The 19,602-nt window shown below is 45.3% G+C and overlaps 1 protein-coding gene across 50 annotated transcripts in view; it reads left to right on the forward strand.

Annotated features, from left to right (window-relative positions):
• The window catches only part of Tcf7l2 (transcription factor 7 like 2), a 204,595-nt gene that overhangs the window by 162,341 nt on the left and 22,652 nt on the right, over positions 1–19,602 (forward strand). For 36 of the 50 annotated variants that reach the window (XM_029562118.1, XM_029562115.1, XM_029562117.1 and 33 more), the window contains 2 exons: positions 15,912–16,044; positions 18,324–18,426. In XM_029562118.1, coding sequence (XP_029417978.1) covers positions 15,912–16,044; positions 18,324–18,426 — 236 coding nt within the window. The remainder of the gene's footprint in view (positions 1–15,911; positions 16,045–18,323; positions 18,427–19,602) is intronic. The other 14 variants (XM_029562103.1, XM_029562105.1, XM_008830180.3 and 11 more) reach the window with 1 other exon arrangement.

Below are 19,602 nucleotides of genomic sequence, written 5' to 3' on the forward strand. Positions count from 1 at the left end.
ATCTTATGCATGCTATCCCTCTGCATGACATAGAGCTATAGCTGTTGAAATGATTTGGGTGACCTCAAATAAGTTGGTTATGCCAGGTAAGCTGCAAGTTTTTAAACTTAATTCCTTTTAATCAGTCTTTTTCCTATTTGTAGAGAAAGTTCTGTGGGGTTGTGATCTCCTAAGCCATTTGCCTCTGAGCTGATTGTGCAGTTCATTAAGTGGCTGTTAAATTTGTGATGAAACTTTCATTTCCACTTTGTGTACCCCAAATTAGGCAGGATTGACTCCTAAGGAGTGCAGGGGGACTGTTTCTTAATGGTGTTTGGGGATCTGCAGTTTTCCGGAGAGGGGCTTCGCTGAGCTGTGTTGTTTTCCTGGGTGCTAACGGCAGAAAGATGTCACTGTAAAAGGGAACTTAAGAGTTCTGGGAAATGTAATGGTTCATCCTGAATAAAGTGAGAGAGACAGTGCTTGGAATCTAGGGAATAAGGGTGGAAGGGGCTGATGAAGGTGTTTCTTGTCAAATTTGTGAAGGAATTATTTACTGTGCTGTCTTTCCTAAGCCGCCACAGTAAAAGCGAAGACATGGAAAATTATCCCAGATGGGACGAACCACTCCTTCTCTGTTCTTTTTTAAAAAGGGGGAGATTTCATGGAAAAAAGGCCATCTTTTTTTTTAGAACAGTATGAATAAAATCTGGACAGCTGTCGAAAAAGATATGCCGTCTGCATTAAAAAAATTTTTTTTTAGCCTCCACCATAACTAAATAGCTTTAATAGTACATCCTCTCTCTCTCTCTCTCTCTCTCTCTCTCTCTCTCTCTCTTTTCCCCTTCATACATAATGATCTCTACTTCATTAAAAGCGTATTAATCTGGTTCCCAGTCTCTTGGGAGACACCTTAAGATGATGATATTGTGGGTTTTTTCCCCCCGAATTGTTTTAAAAAAAAAAATCTAGCAGATTTGGTCCCTGTCAGTCAGAAATAATTGTGTTCTTAATCTTGTCCCTGATGGATGACTTGGAGTTCAGCAACGGACCGGCTCCAATGACAAATACAATATTAATATTCATTAACTGCTTTGACAATGCTAATTTTGATGCAGTAGTAAAGGGCCTTCCAAAGTTAGCAGCCAAAGCATCAGAGCTGCGCAAGGTGGCAAGATAATTTGTGCTGGTTTGCTGAGCTGAGGGCTTTTAAAGTCTATAGCAAAAAGCTAGGTACCACAAACAAAAAAGAGAAAGGGGGGAAAGTTCTGAAGCATTGGAAGGCAGGGCTGCGGAAATAATACGATCACAGTCCGCTAAAAAATTTGACACCTCTGATGCAGTTTCTTTGAGTGAAATTTCTACAAAGTTGCAACAAAAAAAGCATAGCATGGTAAGTCAGCACATTCTTGATTTTGTTTAATCTTTTTGATCTTTTCAATTATCGCTATTTGAAGATCAATAGTCATTTTTTCCTACTATGCTTAGAAGATGCGCAGCGGTTGTTTAATATGTGTTAGGACCGTTCGCTTTAAAGAAACACATCCACAAGTTTTGGTAGTGGTTTTTTTTTTTTTTTTTTTTTTTTTTAAGTTAGCTATGAAAAAAATGTTATACAGTAAATTGTTGTGAGTTCTCTTACATATGAATGTTTTTAATGATCTATTTTGAGTTTTGTATTCCCTTTCCCCCCAAAATAGTATTCAGCAAGATAATTAAGATCTGGATGTTGTCAATGAATTTATAAGATACTTTCAGCTGATCAAAAACAAGAAAACAAACAAACAAAAAACCTAGGGAGTGAAGTGGTCCTCTAACTTTATCTAAATTCAACTGGCTTCCTCCCCTTCCTGCGTTGAATGGCATCAGATAGCTATTAAAGCTTAATTTCACTGGAGAACTGCAAAGCATGACTTTACCAACTTAGGTGAACTCGTTTGGACTATTGAAAACGCCTTTATGTTTGCCAAGTCGGCAAACAAAATATCAGGCTTTGTTCTTTTGATTGAATGCCGGGTTGGGGGGGGTGAGAGTAAGAAAGCCCTGCCTTTATATATGTGTGTGTGCGTGCGTGTGTGTGAGTGTGTGTGTGTGTGTGTGTGTGTGTGTGTGTGTAAGGCCCCCTCCCTCTTTTGGGGGGTGGATTGTTGTGGAACCGGGGAAATCCCGGTTATTGTGCGCTTCGCGGTGAATGGAACTGTGCATGAGCATCTTGCCAGGCGCTGCAGCCGCGGGCAGCTCCTGTGTGCTGCGGGCACGCTGCGCGGGCTGCAGGGCGGGTGCTGCCCTCCAGTGGAGCCCGCGGCCGGCGCGGGCCGGGGCCATCCGGTGCGGCAGCATGCCCGCGAGCCGGCGGCGGGAAGGACAGCCCCGCGACTCGCTCTAGATGGTAAGCGGATGTGGGCGGCGGGCGGGCAGCATCCTGCCCTGCCCCACATGCCCAGCGCGCCTTTGCATGCTCCGTGCCCTGCCTGTCACTTCGCAGTAACTTTAAGATTGATGTCTTTTGACTAGTAAGGTGCCTCATGGAGGGAGTCGGTGTATTTTGACCTCTTTAAAAAAAAGTGAAGAAAAGATAGAAATGAACAGTACTTTTTAATTTCACACTATTATTAATTTGAAAGTAAATATCTGCACTTTTGGGGATGGGTTTCCATCCTTTTCACTCTCTTAAGTTAAAGTGACGGTGCTCCACCCTTCTCCCCACCTCCTTCCCAACCCCAAGTATTTTCATAAAGTATGTGTATGCATTTTCTACTTTTTATGTGTGTATATAGAGGTTTCTGAGAAATTGATAGAGATATATCTGTTTATCTTATAGATAAATCTTTTTTATCCAGCTATAATCTATTCCTTCAAAGCCCACATCCCCATTCTCTCCTCTTAAACCTCTTTATTCAAAACAACCAAACAAAACTTGGCGTGGGTAAGATAGGGGCAAGTTCCTGTATCTGCCTCTTCTCTCCTTCATTCACGTGATTGTAATTCCATGCCGAAAAGAATGGACCTCTTGGGTTTCTTTTGATTTGGGGAAGTTTTCTTTTTCCCAACCCCCTTTATAATCTCCCCAAACTTTACAGCAAGGCTTCACTTTTTTTTTTTTTTTTTTTTTAAATGGAAATGTTCTAAGTGTGGGCATACGTCTGACAAAACGGGGCGTTCTGGGGGAGAGTTCCGGACAGTGCCCTCAGCCCACAAATCACCCCGAAGGAGTTTCTTAGGAGAAGTTATGAGTTTGAAGAGATTCGAGAGGGTATTTTTCCCCTTTTATTTCTTTTTGAAGGGGCAGAAGGACTGCCTGGAATTGGGTTGGCCCTTTTTGCTGTTTCCTTTCCCCTTGAGTTTGGAGAAAGCCTGAAAATAAATTCCTAGTCCAAGTTGCCTGTGGTGTTTGCAGAATTTTCTAAACAATTGTTGCTGGGTGATTGGGACCTGTCCATCAGCCGGCAGAGAACTTGCCGTTTACTTAAGAAATTGCGGGGGCCACAAAAGCAGCTGCCAGGAGTGTGGTGGTCTGTGTGAATAGAGGGAGGGAAGGCAATTAGGGGGTTGTGTGGTTGGGGCTTTTTACTTGTCAAACTGGAGGCTCATTGCTTTTGTTATCCCCATGTAAAGGGAAATGGCAGGGTTTTGTTTTGGTATTAAGGGCCTTAAAGATTGCTGCCTGACACTTACACAGGAAGGCCAGATAAGTCCAGAAAGGGGCCACAGAACAGTATTTTAAAACCCAAGAAGATAGAAGATGAAGAATCCCTACTTTTTGTTATCTTTAAGCCCTTACAGCCCATGTTCTTGTTGATTCTTTTTTTTTGGGGTGGGGAGCGAGGGTGATTAACTTGTCCCATGTATTAACAGATTGCTTAAAGACCTATGGCTGGCCAGCAAATAGCCCTGTGGTGTTAGAGATAAACAGCTGGGCAGTCCGTGCTGTACAGGAGAACCATTTCCTTTATTAAAATTAGACGTCCTGCCTCTGGGAAACCCTTAAACCTTGGACACTTGTCTTGCTTTTAAAGCAAGACATATCTAGGATGGTTTCTTACATGTATGCAAATCAGAGCTGAGTGTTTGCTTTTGGAGGTGAAATTATTCTGGAGTTTTGTCCTCTAGACTTTCTACTGTGTAACTCAACCCCCTCCCAGGGCAGCCATCTACCCACACTCCCCTCCTGCATGTAAAGGGGATCATTTTAGGCCTGTTACATCTGGGGGCCTCAACTCAAATTAAGTTAAACCACGCCAATGTACCCAAGCCTGCATCCTATGAGGGCCCCAGGAAAAGTAAGTTGGGTGCATCCCTTTCCTCTCCCCTTCTTTCCTCCCCCATGTCCTTCTCTTCCCTCTTCCTGAGGTAAAGTTTGCAAACCCCAATAGCTAAAGGAGCCAGGTAGGCAGAGGTCTGGCTTACAAAGCCACTGGGGGCAGGACGCCTACACTGCCTACACTCCGTCTGCTGCTTGCCGGGAGGTCAGCTGAAAATCAGGCAGCCATGTCATACTCTTGGAAGAAGGAGAGCGTGCAGGAGTGGCAGACAAGGCCCTGCAAAGTGTCACTTCTGTGTCACTGTGACAAGAAAATATACTTTTCCTCCTCCCTCCCTCTCGCCTGCTGTAGCCCTCTCCCTGAGAAATTTGTTTTGAGGGATTTGACAATCTTGCCGATAAAGTGCCTGCCTACTGCATCCAGTTGATCATTTTCCCTCATGGCTGACCGTAATTTCTTCGCTACTCTTAGCAGCTCTGTCCCTGCCACCCAAGGCGAGGGAGGGGGACTTTTCTTAGGTGCCCTGATCTGGCTAGGGCAAATGGGCCTTCCCCCACCGTCCTGCATGGCTCCTGGGGTAGTAGAGATTAGGAACTAGAGAAAGGTTTTTTTTTTAATAATAATAACAATTTAATTTAATCTGTAATCAGTTGAATTAAGTGTTTTTAAACTTTTAAAACATTTCCCCCCCCAGGGATGAGTTTGCCAAGGGGGTAGAATTAACAAAGTAATCCTATGCAATACAGAACTTGGAGTATTTGGAGTGTGTATCTGACCAGAAATCTAGAAGTCATCTTCGTCTTTTAAGATGTTTTTTTTCAGCTCTTTAAGTGAGCTGTGTAAAGGGGGGGGAAGCTGGGAGGAAAAGGAAAAGTGAGAGAAGTCAGGAGGGAGGACAAAAAAAGCTGGCCCAGGCCCATCTTGAAGGTACAAAGTTTTTTTAGAGGTGGAGAGAGGGCACGACAGAGCCGTTATGTACCCCAGGGATACAGTGTTAGTGGGAATGGAAGATCTGAGTGGGAAGGGAGGCGCAGTGGCCCCTGGGGTCTCTCTCTTGCAGCAGTTGGGCGCTTGGCACCTCAATTTGAATTGCTGGGTGAGTAGTGGTTGGTGTGTGTGTGTGTGTGTGTGTATTTGTGTGTGTCTGTGCTCGTGGTCTTGACAGGAAATCTGTGCTTCCTTTTCTTAAAGAGAAAAAAAAAATTCAGGCACTAGGAAGGGGGAAAAAAACCCAAGAATGAATGGTCACCTCAGGGTGTGCCCTATCACTGTGTCTTTTTGTGGTATCTTTTTTTTTGAGGGGGGGAGAAAGGGTTAAAAGAAGATGGGGAGGAGAGAAACTCTGACTTTCATCGCAGTTCTCGAAGTCCACAGCAAGTGAACTGTAATCTGGGAAGGGGTGACTGGTCTTCCAGTCTTTCCCCTTCACCCACTGGAGAGTGCCGCATAGGCAGAGAAAGGAGGGAAAACGGCCTGCCCTGAGGAGGAGTTCGGCTCTCAAAACTCCATTTTCCAGTAGCAAGGCTTCTGTAAACCGTGTGTTTTGGTTTCATATTTAATGCTAACTTTCTGTGGCTCTTTGGTTGTATTTATTTTCAATCTCTAAATTTAGATGTGGGCCTTTCCAGGCACTGGTGTTGCTGGTGGTGTTTGTATTTTCCAAACTCAACTGAAAAATGTGTTTTCGAAACCTGAGCATGGGACTGATGACAGCTCGCGCTGTTGACGATGAGGGAGTAAGCAGGCTCTTCTGTAGCACAGATTTGGGTTCTGGGATGGACTGTGATCTGTTCTGTCAGTGGCTCACATCTTTTGCCACAAGCAGTAAGGGCATTCTCTTGAATTTGCATGCAATTATTTTGTTACCTTTAAGTTCAGTTTTATTTTTGTTGTTGTTGAATGGCCAAATAGAAATACTTCGATGATTGACCAGCACAGATTCAATTTTCTTCCCCCTCAGGAGGTGGAATAAGAAGAAATGAAATAGAATATAGTGAAGGAATCACTGTTTTCAAAATCATAAATTAAATTATGTGTGTCATTAAAGGCCGAGTTGGTAGATAGTGCTGTGTGGTGGAGCATGAAGCAAAGATGGGTGTAAGCCTTCTTTCTACAATTTCCTAGTTCAAGTTAGTTGCATAAACTGCCAAGAACAGCAGGCATGAGGGTGCTGCCTGGTGCTGTGTAAGTTGTATTGTAAATCTCGCACCCTAATCCTTCTAGAACATCAAGACTCCTGAGATGCCCCGACCTGTGCTTGCATAAATGATTTGGTGCACAATAGTTGTCCTGTGGTTCAGGGGAGGGTTAATTCCATTCTTGAATGTGGTCTCAGGAGAAGAGACTTCTTTTAAAAGGTAGATTCGCAACTCCGATGATATAGACATTATAATCTTTGTATTGTCACCCCAGGCTGCTCCATCAGCATTTTCTAGAAACAGCAGAGACTGCAACCTTGCCTTCTCAGGGAACCCTCCCCTTAGTGCTTTGGAGTTGGTGGGGAGCCCATCTGAGCTGTGTCATGGAGTTTTTTACTTCGGCAATAGTGTAGAATGTGATGGAACTCTGATATGGCCCCCCTCCCCGATAGTATACTTCTGCACACAGTGGAGGACTCTTCAAACAACTGAGCATTGCCTGGGTCATTCGTTCATCCCCATAGACTCCCCACACATTGGCCTGTGATCACAAGGAGCGGCCACCATGCTTGCCTCTGCTCAGTCCATGGCCACTCTGGGGTCACCTCCATGTGGATCATTTTCTGAGCTTAGATGCCCTTTAAATGGTACTGTGGTTTGGAGCAGCAGGGCGTCTCGGTTTGTCTTCCTTTCAGTATGTGCACGCAGACTTCTTGCTGAGTCCTAGGGTCTGGGGTTTGCATTTACTGGGCCACTTGGGTGAAGTGTTCCTTCCTCCTCTTAGACTACTCGCATACGTTCTTCCAGGGAGAGAATGTACTTGCTCTCTGAAGGAAATGTCTGTTTCTTGGGCTCCGTGGAGCAGGCATGATTTTTCAAATACAGATCCAAATTCCAAAGTTAGGCCCCTGTTGGGGAGTGCACAAGTAAAGCCTTTTTCAAACAGCTGTCCCTTGTAAGTAAATTCAGAAGGTAGTGTCAGATTCTGTTCACTGCTTTCCTTAAACTTCCCAGGATGCAATAACCATTATGCACTTAAAATTTATCCTCAATCAAAATTGGTGATTTCCTTTCTATTGTGTTTATGAACCCCTAGATTTGAGATTGTTGTGCTTAGGGGGCGGGAGTGGCCTGGCCTGGAAATCGTTATTGATTTAAAAGTTGTTGCCCACTGGAGCTTCATTCGGAATAGGTTAGATTTATTCCTGGCTCTGTTTTAAAGATCAGCTCTCCTAGAAACAGCTGTACCCTCTTACCCAGTTCCCAAACTTTCTCAGCACACCCAGACTCTCCACAAGATTGATTATGCTAACACTAATCATTTAATACCCAAGCAGTGGAGAAACATTTGGCGGGAGGGCGGAGGTTGCAGATTCTTGGGAAATGACTTAGGGGTGAGGTGGCTGCTTCTGCATCTCTGAAACCTGTGGAGGATTAGGATAGTCGGCAGACCCCATAGTGCCTATCACCCTCTTACTGACCTGGGGTGGTGAAGTTCCGTGCTGCTGGAGAGAAAAGGCAAGAGGAAAACTCTGGAAACTGACTCTCTGGGGTTGAGCCTGGACGAGTGGGCCAAGTCTTAAGTGTGCTTAAGGACTAGCTGGGGAGGAACAATGGGATGCTTTCTTTTTTACTGGAAAATAAATGAGAATGAGTAGAAATAAATTATGCTTAATGAACTTAACTGGAAGTGATTGTTCAAAAGCCTGTGTATATACAGCTTTGCTGGATCGGGCCTGGGTTGCGGTTTGCACAAAACCAAACAGCTGGAGTGCATCCCAATTTTCCAGGTTTGAAGGCCCCCCCTTTTGCTTGTGCACCCCAACACCTCTAGCCCCCACTCTCACCACTCCCTGTCTCCTTTTCAGGCATTATAAACAGGTCACTAAGAAGAGCTGAACTTGACCCTCTAGACCTTCAGCTATTGACACTGGCAATCTGTTTGGTGTGTTAGCAGCTGGGGAAGGTTGTGTTATAGAAAGCCACCCACCCAACAAAGGCGAAGGACTGCAATTGCCTGAGCTAGTCATATGCTTATGCACGTGTGTTAGCCTGAACGAAAGCAGGCTGCACACCCACCCTCTCCCTGCCTTCCTGTTCAGCCATTTCTGTGCAATAATTTTAATGCAGTGTGAGTCCATGAGAAACTATGAGTTGGCAGAATTCTGCAGACAGCAGGGGAATCTTCACGGTGCCTCCGTTTGCTGCTTAAATAGATTTGATGAGAGAGAGGCAGAGAGAGAGAGAGAGAGAGAGAGAGAGAGAGAGCTGGCCATTGATGATTTACAGAACAGATAAACAGCACCCTTCACTTGGAGCTCTGTTGTGTGGAAGCTGAAAGTGTGCTGCCTGCTGGGGACTCGGCACAGCACCTGGCCAGAGGTGCAGGCTATGCCTGCTCACTGCATGGAGATATTTCTTTCCTGCATCTCACAAGCAGATCTCTTACCACCTTGTTTCTCCATGTAAAACTCAAACCTGGAGAAACCTTCCTTCTTTTACTTATTACTTTCAATAGCAGCCCTGTAGCTCTCAGTAGATGTCTTGTACAGGAACACAATGTGCCATTAGCTGGGAGCAAAGTCCTCAACCAAAAGGAACAACATTCAGCTTATGAAAAGACCCTGTCCACTGAGCTGGGTGTGTCCTGGCTGTGTTTCTCATGGCTCTGAGGGGAAAGGTGAAAGGTTCTGAAGAAGCCCATTTGGAATGCGGAAGGCCAGCCTTCCCCTGTGTAGATTTAAGAAGACAGTAGAATACAAGACACTGGCTAACTAAGTTGGGATGTGACAACTTGTCAGTTTCCCAGTAGCCATTCCACTGAGAGGGTACTCAGTGCTTGGGATACCAGTTGGAGCAGGAGGGTTACCCTGGTCATCCCACCACCCTATGGTGCAAAGCCTGAGGAAAGCAGGGTCAGCAGAGTTGTCAAAGGGTTGCTGAAGACTGAGAAACAGCACACCCTCCCCCTCTCATCCCAGCCTCTCCTCCTCACCAGCTCTCCATGTCTCCAGTGACGTGAGGCATCTGTGAGCATTTCACTAGTCACCATTGGGCTCATGACAATAGTGGACACCATACAGACATTTTGAACCAACAAAAACCTTCCATATCTGTGCTGAGGAGAGGATGGGAAGGCTGACAGATGCCCCTCTATGTGGCTTTTTCATAGTGGGCTGGGCTCCTAAAGGCACTCTCCTGCCCATTTTTCTCCTGTAAAAAGAAGAAGCAGGGGGGGGGGGGGGTATTGAGGAGGAGAATCTATTTGTTTTCATTGTCTTTGATTAATAGTTTGCAGAGGTGAATGGCAAGCTTCAGTTCCCTTAGGTAACCCCTAGTTATAAGAGGTTAAGGGGTTGGGGTTAAAGGGGGACTGGTGGAGGGATCCAGAAGTACCTCCATCTTTCATTTGCCAAGGTCCTGGTTTTGAGCTGCCTTTGGCGATGAGGGTGGCATGGTTAAGTTGCAGAACACAGAAACTAATGGTTCTTGAGAGGTCTCTTAAGAGGTCAAAGGTCAGCCACAGGGGTGCTTCCCTACCCCCACTGTATTTTGATGAATTCTCCCCTGTAGAAAGGCTTTGTGTGCTTAGAGGGCAGTTAAAGATTCTTTTCTTTATAATTTAACTATTCAGTGCTCACACCCATGGAGTTGAATGAAGGAAACTGGGAGGGCTTTGCTTGGGACTTGGCAGTTTGTCCAGGTAGAAAGCACAAAGCCCTAATGACCTGAAGTCAGATGAGGATTTGGAGTTCTTTTAAATGCATAGTGTTGGCTTCATTTAATAGGTTCAGGGGTTTTGTTTGGTTGGTTGGCTTGTTTGATTTGGATTTTTCGGGGGGGCGGGGTGAGGGGTGGGTTTTTGTTTTTGTTTTTTCCTTTGGTTCCTTGTCCACCCAGAACTGACCACATATAGTGCTTTTATCACCAGCATCCTGCTGGTGCCTGGTTGTATTTGGGAAGCAGAGGCATCCTATAAAAGTCCTAGCTACCTCCCCTTCTCCCTTCCCTAGCCAGCCCCCTGCTGTAAAAGCTCTGCTGAAAGTACCCAGTGCACTATGGTAAAGGCTTGGCTGGCCAAATCAGGGGGCCCTGAGCAGCTCCTGAGTTTGCATTTTGGGATGGGATTGGTAGGGGGCACTGTTGACCAAACAACTGGTGTAGGTTGCAGGGAGTCATCAGATTTGAGGACTGTTCCCTCACTGTCCTGAAGCATCTGTGTCCACTAGGGAAGGTTAGCCCAGGCTGATCCCAGGGACTGCCTCTTACTCCGTCAACATGGCAATTAGTTGTCCCAGTAATTCTGGTCTACATAGCTTTTCTAAAGTAGCTGTGGATTGGGGTGGTGGACTCAAGGCAGAGGATGCTGCAAGGTTTAGGAACACCATTCTACCAAGTATGTGTCAAACACTTGTTTACCTACTATGTGGAACTAATAACAAAGGCCATTCTAGTTATAGATGTGCTCTGCAGTTCCAGTGAATGAAAATGATCATCATTCAACATGGTGATTGTACATTGCTCTGCTCTGTGAAGCAGGGGCAGGTCTGAGCCACACTGAGGCTAGTGAGAGTGCTTTGGTATAGCCGTTGATCAGTCCTTCTTGCCCACCCAGATAAGCGGCTTGAAGTGTTAGGTAACAGTGATGCTATTATGTGTGGGCAGCTTTCATATCATAACTTTGAAATTTGTGGAATATTTTTATGGGTTTTTGTTGTTTGGTGACTCAGAGGTGCATAGCTCTCCTTTTGTTCTCAAAGAGTTAAATACTAGTAACAGACTCTTTGTTGATGTGTTCTGACTGTCACTACCATGACTTTGAGCATTAGTTAGCTACCATGGATTTTGTACCCCAGGAACTTTTACAGACATACCTAGGTAAAGTGGGTACTAGGTTATATGTTGCAGTTGGTAACCTTAACTTTTGTATTCTTACCTGTGAAAAGATAAAGGGGGTACATCTCGCGGGCTGTTTAGCTCCCCTTCCCCTATAGCACTGACTGTTGCTTTAATTTAGCTCCCACGATCCATTTCTGGAAGCTTGACTGTGACTTTTCCAAAAAAGTCGCTTTTCTCACAATGTCTAGAGTGAACCAGTTTTGAACATAGTACCTAAAGAGCTCATTAAAGAAGTATGAGCTGGGGCTGGAGAGATGGCTCAGCAGTTAAGAGCACTGGTTGCTCTTTCAGAGGACCCAGGATCAATCCCAGCACCCACACAGCAGCTAACAACCATCCATAACTCCGGTTCCAGGGGAATCCAACACCCTCTTCTGACCTCCGCAGGCACTGCATGGCACAGGTGCACTTAGACACATGCAGGCAATATGCTCATACACATAAAATAAAAAAATAATGAATAAAATATATATTTTTAAAGTATGAGCTGTTCAGAAAGAAGGGGGATGGCAAAGGGACCACTTGCTACTTAAGTACCTGTCTCATCCTGGTTCTAGAAGGATTTGTTCAACTTCCTCAGTTTTGTTTTGTTTTGTTTTTTTAACCTCTAGATTCCCAGCTCCTGTTTATCATGATGAGGAACCAGTATCAAAAACTCTATTTTAGATGGTCTTTTTGAAACAGGGTCTCCCTGTAGCCCCAGCTGTCCTGGAACTCACTATGTAGACCAGGCTGGCCTTGAACTCACAGAGATCTGCCTGCCTCTTCCTCCCGAGTGCTGGAATTAAAGGCATGTGCCACCACGCCCAGCCAAGCACCATATTTTTAAGAAGGGTGACTGGGGCAGGGTGGTCACAGGACCCAGACCCTTCCTATGCTACAAGGGGCTCCCCCCTTGCCCCCACGCCATGAGTTTGATTGGAAAATATTAGCCTGGTGGCTAGCCACATTGTCATTTGTATTTGTTTGCTAAATTTCATTTTGTAGAGTTCCGTTATATTGAGTGTACACCTGCCTCTGTGCTGGTGCTTTGAGTCCGTGATCTCATTTGGTTTCACAACCCTAGAAAGCAGACACAGTGTTCATCTGGACTTTATAGAGGTGGAAATGAAGGAGAGAGAGGGTAGAGAGAGGGAAGAAGGGAGGGAGATCACCCAGCCAGATCAGTGAAGCAGAATTTATGGCCCTGTCCTCCTTAAATTCACAGCCCTCACTCTTGGTCTCTGTGAGAAGCCAGTACAAAAGCCTTTTTAAAGGGACTGGTGTCACTGAGAGGCTGCCTGTAAGAGCTTTAGACCAGTGGCCCTCATCTCTGATCTACGTAGACTGCACCAAAGGAACCCAGGTCCTGTGATTGATTGGCTCCACCCTGCACTTCTACCACATGTATTTATGGTTTTGTGAGTTTTATGCAGGCTTTAAGATGAGATCCTCTGTCCTCGCAGGCTGGTACTATACGGATGCAAAGTTCTAGAAGACACAGTTCTTATCCATAAGGGAGTTAAGTATAATGGGGCCAAGAAAGGTATATGTTCCACCCCAGAAACGTGTACACTCTACCCCAGCAGTAGGCAGAATGTGATGTGGAAAGAAAGGACTTTGGGGTTCCAAAGCTAGAGAGAGGCAGATGTTTACAAGAAGAAAATCCTTCATCATAGAGGTTTGGGAAGCAAACCTGCTGTGGAGCAGCAGCAGCAGGTGGTCCCTACTGTCTGCATATCTGACCGTGGAGTTCTGCTTTGCTTGGGAACAAGTCAACAATAACAGACATATAGTCATGCAGTTTCTGAGAACCTGCTTGGTATGCAGTCAAGGTCATGCCCTAGTAGCACTCCTGTTTCCCCAGTAAAGTCAGGTAACATCTAAAACATCTCATCTCCGCCTGCTCTCTCCACCTCCTACTCTACCACGCTACGAAAGAGCATTGTCTGGTTAGGGAAGAAACACTGGGCTAGGCTCAGTGCGGAATAATATGGGCGCATTAGCAGCTGTTAAAATTGTCTTTAGAACATGTACATCTAAGAGGAAGAGGGAGAACTATTAAATCCCACACCGATTTTACCTTGTGTGAATTCTATTATTACCGTTCCCTGTACAAGTAGAGAAAGAAGATTCGTCAGAATTATCATTAGTCCTGAATGGAGTGAGCTTGGGATTGGTGACCATGTCACCTGGCAGCTCTTTGCTAATCATGCTGGTGATAGTGAACCACTATAGTAAACATGGTTACCATGTGCAGATTCCACAAGCTCTCATCATGTGTTCTCTGAGAACGAGGGCTTGATTCAGGTTTAGAACTCACCTCTCTAGCCTCTGGGTTTGCCTGTGCCTATGTGGCTGTCTAACCTAGGGTTTCTTAGTCATGGCTGACAGAAGAGCTACCCAGGATGCTATAGCTAGGTCCTGAGCTAGGTCCTATAGCTAGGTCCTCAGCAAGTTTCTGTTGAGGGGTGGCCTTGCCCTGGAAGTGCCTAACTCAGTGGAGTTGACAGCTGCTAATTTCACTGACCACCTCTAGCCCTCTCTGCCACCATGATGGATAGCATACTTGTCCTGCTTCCATGGTAGGGGCCTGTCCTGGGTCATAATCATCTACCCCTCCTTTCACAAATGTGCTTCTTTCTACTGGCCTGTTTTTCCACACTTCCTTTCCTTTAACTTGTCTGCTTTCTTCGATGTCATCAGGGTTTTATCTTCGAACTTCTAGAAGGCAACCATAGTCATTTTCCTTTCTTTCAGATGATTTTCCCTCTCTCTCTCTCTCTCTCTCTCTCTCTCTCTCTCTCTCTCTCTCTCTCCTCCCAGCAGCCCAATAGGAGCTAATCTCATAATTTCCTCTGAATCATTCTTGACAGAAGTGTTTTCATGAAGAATCCTCTCATGCAGGACCCTCAATGCCCCTCCATGAGATGTGGCCACAGGCCTGGGCCCAGCAGCCCTTTCCTTTGCCTCATGCACACAGCCTGACCAGACTATCCTGGTTACTGATTCCAAGAGACCGTTCCTTGTTTCCAAAGCTTTGGTAGCTTCTACCTTAATTGTTTTATTTGCAAAATGGTAACTAAGTCCGTTGAGCAACTAGCCAACCCTTTTCTCCGGAAGGTTTACAGAATGCTATAAACCAAGCTGTTGGTGAGTGTTCTTTTCTGTAGGTCTTTCTGAATCATCTAGAAAGACTTTTTTTTTTTTTTTTTTCCAAATAAAACCACGGAAAAGTAAGAAACACTTTTTAAAAATGCCTTTTCCCATAGTTCACTGAGGTGGGAGGCTGTTTTTTGTATGTGATGGGCTTTCCTCATCTATTTAATAAAATTAAGAGGGAGGCAAGAAACACAGTAAGAGAACTGACTGCTCAGCGGTCCCTGAACGCAAGAGGCGCTAGCGGGCAGCGCTGGAACTGGACTTCTTTTCCTTTAATGCAATTCCTTTCCCCTGATGTTAATGCAAGTTGTGCCTTCCTAAAAGTAATAAAAGGAAATGAAGACACGTTCTGAAATGAAACTTGACTCTAATCCATTCATCATCTAATACTAGCGTCTTTATCTTCGCTGGTACCTAATCTGGTTAAATGTCCCTGTTGTAGGATTTTAGTGAAAATCCTCTATTGGGAATAGGGTTTTTTGCAATTGGATTACTCTCAGTAAATGGCCCAGTAGTTCGCTTGTTTCAGCTTAATTTTTTTTTCTTTGTGATCTTGCTGGGCTGAGTTATAGCCCCGCATAGAGGAGGAGGGGAGAGGACAGAGGGAGGAGAGTGATCTGGGAAGGCCTGGGGAGATGGCTGTGAGGAAAGAGTCCGAGATGTTTTTATTTTCTTTGTTTTCTGCTTCTCTCCACCAATCTATTCTGCCCAGATACAACAAAGCACTTGTAGTTTGTTGGCTAGAACTGCCCATTTCTCAAATGCATACCATTTATTAGCCCAATTCATCATCATCCAGTTAATTTATTAGTGGTCCCTTATGACTTCCTAATGAAATTCCTAATGAATCAGGGCTGTGGTAATCTGCATAAAATATGCAGGTGCTTGCTAGGCTAGAGCTCTCTGGTAAAGTTCATTCTACCAAGGAAAGAAAGCTGGAGCGCGGGGGCGTTTCATCTAGGCCATGTGTTAAGGCAGAGGCCTGCCTGCTGTTTCTCAGGTGGGGAGGAATTAGGAGATGGGGAGGGAGGCTAGGTGAGTGGGATTCCAGCCCTGCCTGGTTTCTTGTAAATGAAGGCTTTCCTGGCCCTGCTTATGAAGCCAGCCTGCTTCCTAGAGGTCCCACCATGGGGCCTTGGGGTAGGAGATACCCCCCTATGTACAGGGCCCAGTAGGCCTGGGAGATTAAAGTCCCTATTTCCGACTTAACTGCTAATGGGAAAAGTGCAAACCCTTGGGCTCTGTGATGGGTGCTGATAGAGAGGGTGTTTAAAAACTGGGAAGCACCAGGAGGTGAACCTAAAGCAGGCTAGTGTGGACAGCAAACTGTCTCCCAGTTGTTAATGGATTGGGGAGAGTGGGGGTGGACAGAGTTGACTGCATCTCATGACATCAAGCTGGGAGGGTATTGTAGGGGACGTGGGCTCTTGCTCTGAAGTCAGGATTGCTGCAACCCAGCTGACTGTGTCTCCCCCTGTTCTTCCCCCGACAGTCGAACAAAGTGCCGGTGGTTCAGCACCCCCACCATGTCCACCCACTCACGCCTCTCATCACCTACAGCAACGAACACTTCACCCCAGGAAACCCACCTCCACACTTACCAGCCGATGTAGACCCCAAAACAGGTAGGTTGGGGACTTCTGAGGCCTTTGGAGGTAGCCCAGGACCGGTGTGAAGAATAGAGTGGGAGCCATTGGGGAGAGGTTCCCCAGTTTCTTACCTGGGGCTAAAAGGGAAGTGCTCAGGAAGGCCACAGCCTGATGTGTGTCTAGTGGGTGCAGTTCCCCCATCCTCTTTGGAGAGGTCCACTTCTAGGTATAAGATTTATGTAGGGTCTCTTGGAGCGGGCTATCTGGGGGAACCTGGCTGTACCCCCTTACCCCCCACCCCCAAACAGACAGGGAAGTAGTAATGGGATTGGAGGTGTCTCCTGGACACTTTCAGCTTCCATTCCTAGCAGCATGACTTCAAAGGGATCCAGACTTGAGAGTGACCTGTGACTTGTTAGTGCTGCCTCCAAAAAATAAAAATAAAAATAAGATCACATGGCTGAGGGCCTCATTTTCTTTGGATATTTTCCTTCCTTCCAATATCTTGGATATTTACTGCTGAGTCCATTTTAGGGATTTGAAAACGAAAGCCTTGAAGGTTTCCTCATGTCATCAGAACATCCAACAGGGTATCAAGCAAAAGTTGCCACACTGTCCTCAGCCTCTATGCTAACCCCTCTTCCTGCCTCCCCAAACGGAAGACCATGAAAAGGTGGGGCTAATTATAGCTCTCCTTATAAGATCAAGCATGGCGGGTAGACACTTCTCACAGATAGGCCCTCTTGTTTCTTCAATGCTGGTCAATGTGTGTCCTCTCTTCCTAATGTCTCATGGGAAGGATAGATTTTAAATATCTGTGCCACAGCCCTTGGCTGAGGGAGTTGGTGGTGGTGGATTTAGGGGGGAGGCTGCCCCGGCAAGAAGCCTCACATTGGCTGGTTCTGGTGGACCCCTGAGCCCCTCTATGTGGATGCTACACTTAGCCTGGCAGTTTGGCTGGAGGAGGTAGCCAGCCTGCCCCCGGCTCTGCAGAGTGACTGACAGTACTAGCAGCAGTCAAAGTCTCATTTAAATAATGGTAGACCAGGGAATAGCTTTTAAATGGTTATCGTAAAACATATGATTAACGTCTGAGGACTGTTTGCTTTTCCTCTGGAACATTCTTTCAAGTGTGCAAATGGCTCAGTGTAGGGTCCAAGCCCAGCTAATCTGTTTGGTTTTTGTAATAGAGAGAAAGCAATGACTGCATGAAAATGTCACCCAGGGAAACTTAATTTACAGATTAAAAGCTTCCGAGTGAATTTTTTAGAAAATGAGAAAGTTTTCATCCATGAACATTTCAGCTCTATCCCTTCAATACTGGGTTAATTCTGGGGTATTTTGCACATTTGGCCTCTCACTTGTACTGGGTAAACCCTACTCTCCAGTCAAATTGCTCCCAGAACTCCACTTCCTGAGAATTGATGACCGGATGTGCAGTCAGGAAGTGAGCCATGGTGTATATTTTCAGCATGCACTCCTGTGGGCCTCAGGAATGCTGGTAACCCTTGTGACACATGGAGTACCCAATCAGCAGGTAGGGCTAGTGCCCACAAGTGACTCTGTCCTCCAAGGAATCAAAGTCCAAAGCTCACCAGGCCTCTAGCTTTTCCTTATATGCTCAGTTCTGACTTCTGGGAAAGGCACTTATTGTCATTTGATGGTTTCAGTGGGTCCTCTCAATGGAGGCTTTGGTGGTCTCTGGGAGTTAAGCTTTTGAAAGAAGGCAGGGTCACTTTCTGAACCATCAGGTACAATGAGTTATACAGTATACCTGTAATACAACACTTTGAGAGCCTGAAGCAAGAGGATTGTAATTCCAGAGCCAACCTGGACAATGTAGTTTCACGCTGTCTCAAAACACAAATAAATAAATAAATAAATAAATAAATAAATAAATAAATAAATAAATAAATAATAAATAAGTCAGAAGGATAACTCTGATGTAGACAAGCCCTTAGAATTAAAGGATAAAAGAGATGAATTCCAAAAGCAAAAGAGTTAACAATTACTACTTGTTCACCAAGAGTGCGCCAGGATCTAGACTTTTTTTAACTTGAAGTAATCACTTTAGTCACACAAGGCAAAAATACCCAAGATGGCCTCTTAGTCCGAACCGAGCAGTCACACCAGTCCATCTAGAATGAGGTAACTAACTGTGCAGATGGATGCTACAGGAAAGCAAAGAGAAACTCACCACCAGGGTCAGGAATGGCCCCCCACCTGGGAGCCCCCCTCATCCTTCCCTGCTCCCACCCCCAAACAGTCTTGCTTCTCTCTCCCTCTGTACCTGAACCTGTTGCTTTTTCTTCCAGGAATCCCACGGCCTCCACATCCTCCAGATATCTCTCCATATTATCCACTGTCGCCTGGCACCGTAGGACAAATCCCCCATCCGCTAGGATGGTTAGTACCACAGTAAGGAGTTCCATTTTTTAATTTCCTTTTTGTTTCTTGCATGGGCATGCTTATTAGTGTGTATGTGTATATGTGTGTGTGTGTGTATGTGTGTGCACACGTGTGTGTATGTGTAGGTGCATGCATGCGCACATATATGCATGAGTGTGTGCATGTTTACAGAAGGGCAGGGTTGATGAGAGGGCATGGGAAAGATGTTGCTAAGGTGTCCTGTGGATTTGCAGACAGACCACACCATTTCAATGAAGTATGTTGAAAAGGGTCAGTAGTAATTGGCATTGTGGCTTTGGGGATTGCTAAAGGCTCGTAGAGCTCTTTCTACTAGTGGCCCCCCACAAACTGGACTTGTGTCATTGGGTTGAGCCCTTCCTGTTAGGTATAGGAACAGGGATCTAGGTGGGAGTGAAGATTATTTCCTTTTGGCCCCAGTATCCAACTGCCATCTAATCCTTCACTTTTGAGGTTGATAGCAAGGGTGGAAAGTTCTGTGTGTTCAGAAGCACATCTATCCATCTCTCTGAGATTCTTTGCATTACTAATGCCTTACCCAGCCACGGAAGTACTGAAGAACAACTGGAACCTTCCCTCTAGCATACAGAGGTTCCCTGAACATTGGCCGTAGTTCCTGGCAGTACCCGGATAATTTGACCACCTCTTAGAACTTAAATGCAAAATGTGTTTTGAAATCAGAGCATAGAAGTCTTTTATGCATAAGCACACCTTATATGTGTTATATGTGCATGAATATGCATGTCCCTGGTATGTGTCATGTGTGCATAAGCATGCATATACTATTTTGAGATTGTATAATTCTGTGTATGTATTTCTCCATGTTGTATGCGACCACTACTACTAAGAAAACACAGGACAATGTTGAGTGCTGAAAAAAGCCAAATCCCGGTAAAACTCTTCAATTTAGGTCTTAGGGAAAACAGCCTTTTAATAGTTTTAAAGAAAGCAAAAATTTTCAGTAATTTTTCCCATCTGACATTTTTTTTCCCCTTAATTAAATAGATCCTGTGACTTTTTAAAAAATAGATTGCATTATGAAACAGATACACTAAATGCCAGTTGTGGGTGCAGTTTCTGCACCGTTGTCTTATTTTTGTTTGGTGAGGTAGGCACAAGCCTGGAACCTTCCTGCTTCTTCTTTGCTGGTTGGGGCCAAGTCTTGAT

Source organism: Nannospalax galili, unplaced genomic scaffold, assembly GCF_000622305.1.
Source record: "Nannospalax galili isolate Female #2095 unplaced genomic scaffold, S.galili_v1.0 scaffold974, whole genome shotgun sequence".
Taxonomy (NCBI): Eukaryota; Metazoa; Chordata; class Mammalia; order Rodentia; family Spalacidae; genus Nannospalax; species Nannospalax galili.